The sequence below is a fragment of the Eucyclogobius newberryi genome, unplaced genomic scaffold (genome assembly GCF_026437365.1).
Source record: "Eucyclogobius newberryi isolate DKJ021-1_F unplaced genomic scaffold, fEucNew1.0.hap1 SCAF_7, whole genome shotgun sequence".
NCBI classification, from domain to species: Eukaryota; Metazoa; Chordata; class Actinopteri; order Gobiiformes; family Gobiidae; genus Eucyclogobius; species Eucyclogobius newberryi.
Genome location: NW_027316389.1, coordinates 10,398,828 through 10,411,444, shown reverse-complemented (window position 1 = coordinate 10,411,444; position 12,617 = coordinate 10,398,828). Strand labels below are relative to the sequence as shown.

General features: G+C 42.7%; 1 protein-coding gene across 2 annotated transcripts in view; it reads right to left on the bottom strand.

Annotated features, from left to right (window-relative positions):
• The window catches only part of kcng4a (potassium voltage-gated channel, subfamily G, member 4a), a 62,299-nt gene extending 50,077 nt beyond the window's left edge, over window positions 1-12,222 (bottom strand). Inside the window, exons 1-3 of one of the 2 annotated variants that reach the window (XM_072434747.1) lie at window positions 12,041-12,222; window positions 9,067-9,579; window positions 7,520-8,164 (exon numbers count right to left, since the gene is read on the bottom strand). In XM_072434747.1, coding sequence (XP_072290848.1) covers window positions 7,520-8,164; window positions 9,067-9,174 — 753 coding nt within the window. In that variant the 5' untranslated portion in view covers window positions 9,175-9,579; window positions 12,041-12,222. Of the gene's footprint in view, window positions 1-7,519; window positions 8,165-9,066; window positions 9,580-10,093; window positions 10,193-12,040 lie in introns of those variants that run through there. The other variant, XM_072434748.1, reaches the window with a different exon arrangement.
• Window positions 12,223-12,617: the final 395 nt, after the last annotated feature.

Sequence of the window (12,617 nt, the reverse complement as noted above, 5' to 3'; positions counted from 1 at the left end):
GGATTAATGAAAGATTTGAAATGTTTAATTGACGAATATGTTGGGAAATATTGTACTAATGTAATGAGCTAGAAATACGGTGATTTACGGCCAAAATGTAATTGTTTTTTATTTTGTTCTGTCTAGCTCTTACGTTGGTTGAACGACAAAGAAAAGGAACCATTAAAAGACATTTGACCATCAGTTCTGGCCTTCTCAATTCGACTGGACGCTACAATGACGTTGTGTCAGGGTTGTTGGGTTGTTTTGGTGAAGGGCCCAGGACACTCTTTCTGCTGATCTTTACATGGTTCAAATGGATTCATTACAGTGAATGATAATCAATTGTATTTAAATCGCTGACAAGCCAGAGCTAATGAGTGTGTTCAGGTATCCACACATAACACAAGTATAAATAGTGCCAGTGCTGTCTGGCAGGAGGTCCGCTGCGCGACACATCACACACGTCAAAGCGACACCATTAAAAGATACAACACACACAGTGATTCAGAGTGGGGTGTGTGGCGTAAAGATAAGATAATTATTTATTTGTTAAACACCACATATCTTACACTATAAAACTGTACAGTCAACTTTATTTGTTTAAACCGATGTTTGTGTGACCTCCTTGAAATATCTCAAAAACAATCGGACGATATGTAGTCAATCCAACAGAGCTTTTATTGTATTACTTGAGGTTTAATCATCAGACAAATGCCTGTAAAATGTATCACAAAAGTACAGACATTTCGTCCAATATCTTTATTTTAGAGTTTACAACATAACATTTTCAACTTTTATTTTAAATTATCTCTTATTGTAGAATTTACAATTAACAATATACTCAATATTCAAATTTTAAATTCATAACAGCATTCATCAATATTATCTGCCCAGGTAACTAAGATGGATGACAAGTCTATTATATCTGTTATACTGTCTAAGCTTGTCTCACACTCTGAGAACCCCTTATTTTGTGTATCAGTGTTGCTTTCTAGTCATTATAAATCGAGTATATTGACAAATATAACTGTAGTTAGTTTATTATTTCTTGTTTTAATGATTAGAAAACATTATTAAGAATGTAAAATGTACTAAAAAGAAAAATTTATATTAAAAACAATTGAATTCCACCTTTCTTTTAAATCTGAATGCCAATATTGCAATATTTGTACCGTATTTTCCGGACTATAAGTCGCACCTTTTTTCATAGTTTTGGCCGGGGGGTGACTTATATACTTTTACTTATATACACCGGAGCGACTTATATGTCATATTCTTTGTTATTTTCACACTTGCAACCGCATTTCATACTCCAGTGCGACTTAAATATGTTTTTTTTCCTTCTCTATTATGCATTTTTTGGCTGGTGCGACTTATAGTCCGGAAAATACGGTATATTCTTGAGTCAGACTGCCTTATAAGTAGATGTGGGCAATATATCAACATTTAGATATGAATCTTGTTTTGAACATATGCTAAATTTGAATATCGGGCATATTGTTTATAGTGGAACTTTTACAACTAGAGTCGATTATAAATACGACCCAAGATTACGTTCTAAACTTTCGAATAAGGATATTAGGTGATACTTCTGAATTTTTGTGATTATCTTTTACAAACACTTCACATTTGTTTGATAATTCAAACTCAACTAATAACTTTAAAGCCATGTTTCAACACATCGGTCAGATTTACACAATATTTGTACTGCATGGTTGCTGTTGTTTTGTGGTAAAGGGCAGACGCTTATGACAAAAACCTCCACGCACACAGTTGGATACGGAGTGATATGAGATATTATCATTGAGCTTAAATCCCAGCAGCAGGACAGAAGCCCCACCCGCCCCGAGGCAACGAGCTGAGTGACATCACGTTGAATACGGGGGATCAATCGAGGACACAGGGCTTGAAACATACACAACGTATGTGAAGACGGGACACGGTTCATCTTGGGTCCCGGCCCGTCCCCGCCTCAGTCATTCTCTCTTCGAAGCCGACTTTGTTTTTCTCCTCCATGTTTTATCTCTATGATTTTTCTCACCAGAACAAAGGCAGACGGCGACTGATGAGCGCTTGAGGGATTTTAGCTCACGGACAAACAATGGCGGATTAAAGATGATAGGATTCCTGCAGCTTTGGGGCTCGGGATGGTCAGTCCGAGTGCACGCGGCAGGTGGATTTAAGCGGACAAAACCGGACAAAAACTCACAGACGGACAGGAACATTAAAGCGGGAGCGGGAGCGTGGAGTTATTTGTGTTCGGAGCCAAGCTGTCAGGGGCCACTGCAGCGCGAGTGTGTGTGTGTGTGTGTGTGTGTGATCGTGTGTGTGTGTGTGTGTGTGTGTGATCGTGTGTGTGTGTGTGTGTGATCGTGTGTGTGTGTGTGTGATTGTGTGTGTGTGTGTGTGTGTGTGATCGTGTGTGTGTGTGTGTGTGTGTGTGTGTGTGTGATCGTGTGTGTGTGTGTGTGATCGTGTGTGTGTGTGTGTGTGATCGTGTGTGTGTGTGTGTGTGTGTGTGTGATCGTGTGTGTGTGTGTGTGTGTGTGTGTGTGTGTGATCGTGTGTGTGTGTGTGTGTGTGTGTGATCGTGTGTGTGTGTGTGTGTGTGTGAGTAGGAAAACGTTACATCATGTTCTGGTTTGTCTACACGGACCCTGAATGAACTTTAAAGGTGTACTATGTCACTTTTCTGGTGGGATGTGGAACCTGCTTTTCTCTATGGTGATGTGATTGCGTTGTCTGGAATGTTCCACAGTATGACATTAAAGTGCACATGACCAAAAGTGTGTTTTACATCGGGCAAGTGGCACAATTTAAACAATCTAAAATTTTCTAATAGAAGCCTTCACTTGCCAAAATGTACTAATTATTTCATTGATAATGTATTTAAAAAGTCTAAATGTAAAACTCAACTAATAGAAAAAATCATCTCTGACTAGTCGACTACTAAAATAATCGTTAGTTGCAGCTCTATACATAGTGCACCTTTAAAGCAAGGTTACAGGTATTTGGAAAGTATTGAATTGTCTGTGATACAATCGCTTTTCACATTTTCTTAGACGACACGTGAATGCAAATTGAAAACAGACCGACCTCTCCCCAAAAGGACTTAGGGGTAAAATCTATAGCGTCTTGTTTTGAGGAGATAGTCTGTTCCTCTGGGCCCTGCTCATACATTACCCATGATAATGAGGGCATGTGATCGCCCCACGCTGTAGTTTAGTCTCCATAGATACTCTGCTGATGCCTGTAGCATTCTAGTCTTTCTGTCAGGACACCGCTGGTCTCCCGGAGTGGTTTCAGTTGTCTTCTGCTATGACGCACTGCCCGACGGTGACGAGTGTTGACCCTGACCTGTGATCAGCCTGATGGGGCGGAGGAATTTGAATAAAAAAACAACACCATTATAAAATAGAAGGTGTTTTCATTCCTCAAAAATATAAGGCTGAAAAATGTTGGCAAAATATCTAATTGTATTTATTCATTTTTTGACAAACATTGCGATTGGATTTGCATTTCATGTTTTTATAGTTGGATTCTGTCCAGGTGCCTTATCATTATCAAATGAACTGATGCACAAATGCAAGAATCCCGCATTGCAGTTTGTAGAAGTCTAAACTACAGAGTTAACAGGTTTCCTACATAATGACAGCTCTTCAAAAATACACTGAAAACATAATTCTTACTGTGAAACGTCAATTTATAGAGCTGCATTCCAGTTATCCTCAGAGGTGGGATCTTCTGTGTTCCAGCAGTCAAACTTTGAGCAAGACATAACAGTGTATGAACAATAAAACCCAAGAATGTGCTCAAATAAACCAAAATATGGATCAAATTAAGTTCATTTATCAACATGGACAGTGTTGGTAAATGAACTTATCAACACTGTCCATCTTTAAGTTATAAATCAATATTTGACGGTTAATTTTTGCTTCTGTTGTCGTTAGCTCCGCGTAGACATTAGCAACATTAGCACAACAATGCATTTCTAGCTGCAGAGGCTCCACAGCAGCACAGCAGGGTACAGTAGACAGCAAAGAGTACTATTCAATATTTTAACTGTTGGATGTAAAACTTTATCCAAACGCAGGACTCGAGGTTCTGAAATGCTGTCCGAGTTTTCAAGAAAGAAATCCAAGATGTGAGGCTGTTCCAGTGTAAATGTACGCGTCAGAACTCGGAACATCCCACCTCCAAGGACGCCTGGAACGCAGCGTAGGTCAGGTCTGTGGAGAGGCAAGCCCACTCTCAATAACGATGAGAGTGGAAAGTTTGTCGGCGGAAATGTCACAAAATGGGGCTATAGACTTATTTGTGACTTTTTGCTCAGCGGTAAGAGCTGTATCTGGATCTGTGCCCCCAAATTGTCAATATTCGTTCATTTTTCTAACCCTATTTAACACTGAGCATGCTGGAACAGCTTTCAACAAGAACAGAAGTGTCTATAGATCTTCAACGAAAAAGCAGTGCAGCGTTTTGATGAGCAAAGCCAAAACTATCTCACCTCCTTTACATCCGCTCTTGATAAAAAGTCAATTCTAACTTCCACAGGAACACATTTCAAAAAGAAACTCTTACCGCTCTCACTGTGCAGGCGGTATGTTCAAACTCAAACACTGTCACTCAACATCAGTGCGCATCAATACACAATATCTCTTTCCACCGTGTTCCTGCTTCGCTTACTACAGCTCGGGCCCCGCGCTGTCTGTCAAACCTAACTCTGAAGCCTTTGCGTTTGGCTCGAGCACTCGCAGATTAGTCCGATCAGTGGTCGTAAAAGGCCCGTGTCAAAGCGCTCACTCTCCTGTGCGGGTCTGCAGTGCCTCTGAATCACATGGCAGGGCTCTAAATGTCTAATTGCCCACTCAGTCTGTTCCGTGTGTGATCCAGTGACCGCCACCAGACCAGGGGGGGGGAGCTCCTGGCAGGCTTCTCCGGCCCATCAGTTATTCCACAGCGGGTACCTTCCCTTCCTCTCTTACATTCTTTTCGCGCCGTGGCTTTTGGCTGCCAGGGAACGCTCGAAATCAAAATCGATACTGAAGTTAATGCCCGGGGTGATGTCTCTGGGAGTACGGCTGGCGCACACATGGACCCAGAGGGCGGCGTTTTTTGTAGAATTCCATCTTGGCGCTTAATGCTTACCTGACCCAGAGAGCTCTTAAGTTTTGAGCGCGTCCCAGACAGACACGGCACTTTGGATGAGTTGTAACGTGGCTGAAATAAGAGCGTGCCGAGGTACTGTGCAGCCTTATTGACATCATATTCAGACAGCCTGTATTCAAATGTAACTGACGAAACTTGCCAACCCTCCCATCATCAATTCATAATGACTAGCACTGTCACCCAGTTTATTATGCATGCAGAGTGGTTATAGATAATTTCACAGCAAGTACTCATAAGACAATGTTTGGCTTTCTGAGTAGCACCAGATACAAACCAGGGCTAAATTATTGCTAAACATTGCCTAAAGTAGCAGTAGCAACAAGCTAATCGATAAATTACAACTAATGAGTTATTGAAACGAGTTAAAGATTAAAAATGGTCATGTATTGTCGAGACATAGGGTCCAAAACATGCCCCGAGCTGAGAAAAGAAATTGAAATTGAGCCATGAAAACGATGTGGAAAATGTTTAAATTGAGTGCATTTGATGAAAACGTGAATGTTCCTCAAACGGCTTCACTTCTGCTTCATCATGGGTCAAATGTTGTACAAATCTTTTCATCGTGTGACTTTTGCGTTCAAGACAACTAATCGATTGATCGAAAGAATAATTGCTTTGCTAATCGATTAGCAAAATGATCGTTAGTGTCAGCCCTAAAACTTTAACTAACTCGTTACCCTAAAGGAGGACACAAACTTAAACATCACACTCAAACGATAAAGGGCTCCATGTATCACCACCAGAGACAGTTCAATGATTCAGTTTGTCTGTGTTAGTATTGCATCAATATTGGGTAGAAGTGAGCAATACTGTATATCAAATGTTGTTTTGAAGGTATGCAAAATGAATTGAATATTGAGTCTATAACGGCATGTTGGAAACTGTCAAATAAGATAAGATAATCCTTTATAGTCCACACATGGGGAAATTTCATTGTTGCAACGCAGGTAGATACAGAGGAAAAGGACAGATAACTTATAGGAAGTAAAAAGGGGGTATAAAGTGTTATTTCTTCACTATTTTGATCAATTTCACACGAGACTGATAATTAAACATCAACTAATACTTTTAAAGACTGATTGAATGGACATAACATTATCTGACTATCGTTGTTATTCACCCCTCATTAGAAGAATAGCTATATTTCATCTATTGCAGCAAAGGCACTTAAAAAGACAAGTCTCTCTTCCGCACTGGTCCTCAAATGTGAGTCAAATTGAGGCCATTAATTCCAGAGTTATCTTCACTAACAGACAAACAAACCCGCTCGCATCAGACACAATAAAGGACTCAAAGACTTCACTTGACGGTGGCGTAAATGAACTCGGGCTTCACGAAGCTTCACATCGGTCACGACGCATGAGCTGGAAACCCACTGGCGACCGTGACAGTCCCATGTCTCTTCTTCAGTGTGAAATTGGCTGTGCGTCCGAATGCGTGCGCCTTTGCATGCCCCGATACAGTAAGGCCGTTTCATTATTCCCGAGTGTTTGTTGACATATACTGGCCAGGCCTCAGTGAGCAGCTTTGGGCTTCATTATTCAGCGCTCGGGACAGACACAGATCACAAGGCACATGCCACGACTACACACTGCACGCTTGTCCCACAGGGATTTTTAAGCAGATTTGACTACCGGGAGACATTCGGGCGATAGTTGACGATTTGTCAGCAAGCGTTACCATGTTCGTTTGAGCCAAAAATAGCAGGACAGATTCGGCATGCAACGGCAACAGGGAAGTTGTGAAAACACCTAAATCATCCGAATTATAAAGTTCAGAATAAATTTGTCTTGGGGCTGTGGAATTAATGAAGTCCCAATCAATCTTTTGTAAATTAGAGCTAATTCACAAAGCCTATTAGAATGGAGCATGATGAATTAGCATTGGAGATCAGCAGTGGTGATATGTTACAGAGGTGGGACTTTCACTAAGAAAACTATTTTAGTCATTTAGTTTACTTACACGTGAAAATCCATCTGTCTAGACACAATGCTCAATTATTTTCTCTCTTGAGGCGTTTTCATCACAGGCCGCGTGATCTGTGTGTTCTGCAGTTGGACAATTCTATCTTATTTCTGGTTTGTCATTCACACAGACTTTCGAGGTCTCTAAAATTGATCAAGTTTATCAAATGAGACTTTTTCGCCAATGATTTTAGCCACTTTATTTTCTTGAAAGTAAAGTTGTGATGTAAGCAGCCACATAAAAAGACCTACACATTTAGGTTGACCTTTCAGAGCACCGATTGAACTTCTGAAACATTCACGATCATCAGTTTTTCGTTATTATATTGTGGCCTGATTAATCGCTATCATCGCTTAACCCACATCGTCTTGACATCCCCGTTTCTAACCTACGACACACTTACCCTGTCCTCCTCCTCCCTCAGGTCCGGCATCGTCCCGACGCACAGGCTGACCACCGTCACCGCCACCATGATGACGGACAAACAGGCGAAGATCTTCCCCGGTAACCCTGACTGCGGGTTCTCCACCATGTCTCTGAGCCAGTTCATCACCTTCTGATAGCGCGTCTCCTCCACCGGTACTCTCTGCATGGCGTTCCTCTGCCTCCTCTCCTCGTCTCGCCTCTCCTGCTCGTGCACCTCCTCAATCCGAGTGTACATCTTCCGTTTACAGCAGCGCTCCATGTAGGTCATCTCCACACCCCAGTACGTCAGCTCATCGTGGAGGGACAGAACGCACATCTCTCTGAGGAGACGCAGTTTGCCCGCCACGAGGAAGTTGAGGATGACCCGGAAGGCGGAGGGCGAGCGGTCGAAGAAGAACTCCTTGTGGGCCTCGTCGTAATCGTCGCAGATGTCGGCGATGTCTTCTGGGGACGAGCGGCAGCCGCACAGACGACCCAGGCGGGTGAGGGGGAACTGCTCCAGGGTGCTCCAAGGAAAGGTGTAGCGGTTTCCCCCGACATTGATCACCGCTAACAGGCCGTGGTCGATGGACAATAAGTCCTCGGGCCGGCGAATTAACTGAGCCCTCTTGTAGTAGACGCCCTGTAGGTAAACGACAAGCACAATCTTACTTTTGGGATGTATCACTGGATGTTTGCGTTTCTGCACTTGTGATTTTCAGTGATAGAATATGACTATGGACAGGTGAGTCATATTTCCAAAAATGTAATTCTCTCAAAATCCGGATTATTTCAGCACCAATTATCGGATGACATTTTTGCAATCCAACAGAAATGCCCATCTGTGTCTGTCTGACCCTCAAATATGATTGTTAGACACTTATTATTGACAATATAGTCTCATTTTGCACAGTTTCTCCACCTCCACGAGTACAAACTATCATTGACCACAGAGTAATGCAATCCTTTTTGCAGTCTAACAGCCAAACTGAGAGTAAGGCTCAAACTGTTTGGTTCAGCATGTGTTTAAGATAAATAAGCACAGTGGTATGTGGTAATAAAGAAATAACTTTGAGCACACAATCTGCCAATATAACAAAGTAAAAACAGCAGGGCAGATTGTGATGCTTTTCTTATGCAGTGGTGGAAAGCAACACAGTACATAAGTATAAGTACTGTAATTTTACCTTCACTGCATTTAAGAGCACGTATCAGCGCTTTCTGCATGGGTTAAGGAGGCAATTAAATTGCCTCCTTAACCCAAGCAGGCACAAATTGTGTGCATGTTTATGGTGACAAACCGAAACATTGAGAAATGTATTGACTAAAAAAGGAAGATTCTTTATCAAGATCACAACATTTCAGTACTTTTACTTAAGCAGATATTGCATGCCGTTCTTTTACTTTCATTGAGTAAATCCTTTGCTTTTACTCAAGTGACAAAAATGAGTACCTCTTCCGCCACTGCTTTTATGTTAGTTTTCTTTAGCAGTGGGTTATCAACACTTATTCAAATCAAACAAAAGCCATTTCCCTGTCCCTCACCTTGATGGTCTCAGTCTCTGGGATCTCGGTGAAGATGCGGTCGAGGCTGCTGTCGTCGCTGACAGAGAGGTTGCTGAAGTCATGGTTGGCATTGCTGATGATGGGCATGGCGGCATCTGGGAGACACGCCGCTCACCTCAGAGCAGCTCGGGCAACGACTAAATTCACCGGATTGACCCTGCAGCCCTTTGTGTCGCGCAAACCTCTACACATGCAAATCGCTCGAAGAAAAAATGGCTTCCAATCCTTTTTCCCAGGGACGAGCTATGGCTTTGAATTCCAAATGGCAAAGTTCAGACGAGACTATGGAGCGTCTAAAGTCACACTATTCTTAGTTTGTGATGATACGGCAGATCAGTGGGTAATCCTGCCTCAAAAAGGGATTCCTGTGTGTTGGGATTGATCAGGGGCAGAGCTGCATGAATCTGATGCCAATTGTGTCGTGTCCAGGGAGCCAGGGGTGTCCTGTGTTTGCCTGCAGGATTACGGAAGGCCTGCGCTCGTGATGGCATCCTGTAGAACACAACAGAGGCAGATGTGGTTAGATTAGCACTTGGCGAGTTGAAACGTTTGGCATTCATATGAGATTCTAGTTGTGTTTGTATCATTTCTAAAACCCAAACGTGCCTTGTCGAGCTGGCAGCACTGCAAGAACTATAGACACCAATGACTTGTTACAGCGAATAGGTTCATTGTGTGTTTTTTACATGTTTGAAGGTTGTCTACAACAGAGCAGTGACACTGTACCTGTTTGTTACAAAGAACCTTGAAAAGCAATAGAAAAGTTCCAATAATTGATAACATTGAATTCCCTCCCTAATAAACCATCATGTAAGATGTTTACAATTTGGACTTTCATTGTCTGAGATAACAGTCTGCGATGCCTGTGAGAGCAAAGGTAAATAGTCTGGGCATATATAAGGGCATATATGACTTTAAAACAGAGGCTATAGAAGGATGAGAGAGCAGTGGAAGACAGTATTGAGAAAAGCAGAAAACACAGAGGTGCAGAGTACCAAGAGCACACCTCAATGAGACTGCAGTGCTGTGGCCCCTCCCTCTCATTCTCTTTGGAAACAAGACAGACAGACACATCCGCACCGCAGCCATAACAGGAGGGCTATTGTGGTCAGTGAAGTTGAACAGCAGAGGAAAGAAATGGCAAACCATTTAGGACAGGGCTGCTCTTTATGGCAAGTGTGAGAAAATGAGAAAAAAAAGAACATTGATCGGTTGTGTTATTCACACTTACTGAGTTATTAGCTGTAAGACTGGCTGCAAACCGAGCAACACCAAAACATTCGCTCCCAAATGGTTTCCTGGCTTTGAAATTGAAGTGTAAACTTATTGGCAGCCGGCTGGCTAGTCCGAGTTGCAGAGGAGGATTTACTGTGTGCTAAAGTCAATCGAATTCTACACCTTCTTCCATCATCACACTAACCCGTCTGTTACAATTCAGTGTTTCATTCCCCTTGTGCATGTGATTCAAAAACAGCCAACTGCAATGGAGAAATAATGTTCAGAACCAGAAAAGAGTATTCTGCTGGCTTCTACCAATCCCATGATCACATCTCATCTAAAGATCTAGAGATTGTCAGGTCAGAAGGCTTTATTTGACAGGAGCGTGAAGTGTAAAATAGGGAGAGAGAGTGTAGGGACATTCAGCAAACAGTCCCTGTATTTTTGATTGTAAGAAACCCAACTGAAAACATTGAGTCAAAACTTACTATACTCACAATATTGATTATAATTCATGCACAATGTGGGAGTGGAGACTTTACTGTTGTAACTTTGAAATGTTAAACAAAGTGTTTCAATATTTTCCTTGATCTCTTTTCCTGAGAAAAAAGCTAACGTTTTTGCTTTTTGAAAAACAAATCCGATTAAATGCAAAGTGGCTTTGAACTCAAGGAAAAGCCGCTATTCCCTGTTTGCAAAAGGACAGTGGCTGCATGGAAAAATGTGGCAAATGAGGATTTATAGACAGGGTGAAAAGGCTTTAACATCTGGAGTTGTCCTTGGAGACTTCGCATCTGTTGACTTAGAACACCAATAGCCTCTGTCCGGCACTTGCCTTGAACTTCTTCTATCATTTGTATGTAACAAATTCCAATGCATTCAGCCATAACTCTCATGCATCTTACATGTAGAACCTTCCCCTCTCCTTCTCAGTATACAAACAGAATAGTACAAACAGGCACATAACTTCGACTGGATGTGTGAATGGAGAAGCAGACAGCTGAGTCGTGTAGACTTTGGTATAAGATCCTGTCGTGAGAGCCAATAAATCACTTCTGTCACAGCCCTGGTGTTTCATTCCCACCTCACACAAGGCAAAGGGAACTCAATGAAGTATTTATTAATCACTTTTTATTCCCTCTGGCTGTTGTTCCTGGGTGAAAAGTTAATTGAGGAAGCTGGAATGTCTCAAAGCTTTCAGAAGTGTGCATCTTGAATTGGAAATAAAGAAAATTCCTTTTGCATACAGGGAATACTGTAGCGGCTTTTCCTTGAGTTGGAGTCATCCGGCGTTCTGCTTTCAGTCAGAGGGCTTATGTAAAATTCATGGGCAAGTCAACAGTGACTGCATTTGGAGCTGGTGAATGGACCCATGTCTCATTTCAGATCAGGTTACCATCTCAAAGCTGCAGAGACAACGCGCTCTGAACAAATTACGCATGGACTTTTGACATTCTCCAGCGCCCGGTTCATATTTACTATGCAGAACAACGAGTGTATGCAGAGAAATTATAACAGCCAAACATAGTCATGGGCTCGGACTGTAGAGCGGGGTTTCCCTTCTGAATAAACTATAAAGCATCGTTAAATAGAAAATAAGTTGGGACGCGCCACTTCCCAAACCCCCATCTCCCCTGGACAAGTTTGTAACGCAATCTGACCTCGACGTGTCCAGCCAGCAGCCGCCAATTCCCCGCGTGGGAAAAAAAATAAATAAAAGAAAGAAGAAGCTTACCGTGGCTCCGGTTCTTCAGCTCAAAGCCGACGCATCCCCTCGGTGCACGCCGTGAGGACCGGGCCGTCTCTCCGGTCTAAGCATGATCCGCTCCGAGAGAGGGAAGGCGCGCGCGGAGCAGAGTGGGAACTGTAACTGGAGGTGTCCCGTTTGAGTCCGGACCCGTAGTGCTGCTGCTGCAGGAGGAGGAGGAGGAGGAGGAGGAGGAGGATGGGGAGGATGGGGAGGATGAGGAGAGGGAGCGGCGGTGCGCAACAGAGCATCCAAGTTGAAGTTTGCGTAAAGGAGGCGACAGTGACGTTGTGAGAAAAGGATGCTCCGCGTGTCAGAGGGTTTTGAATGTCCTTCAGATGATGTCTAGGATTCCGTGGTGAGGTGTTGCCTAATTGTCAGTGACTGCTTGATCCAGCGTGCAATTATGAGAGCACAGTTTTAGCAGCAAAATGGAGCAGTCGAATATATACGAGATCATGCATTTTGGTCCTTGTATAATCCAGCCTCTCCGTGATATAGTCTATTTCAACAGGAATGAAGAACCATGAAAACAGAGAAGTGGCTGAGGTAAAGCTCTGCATCG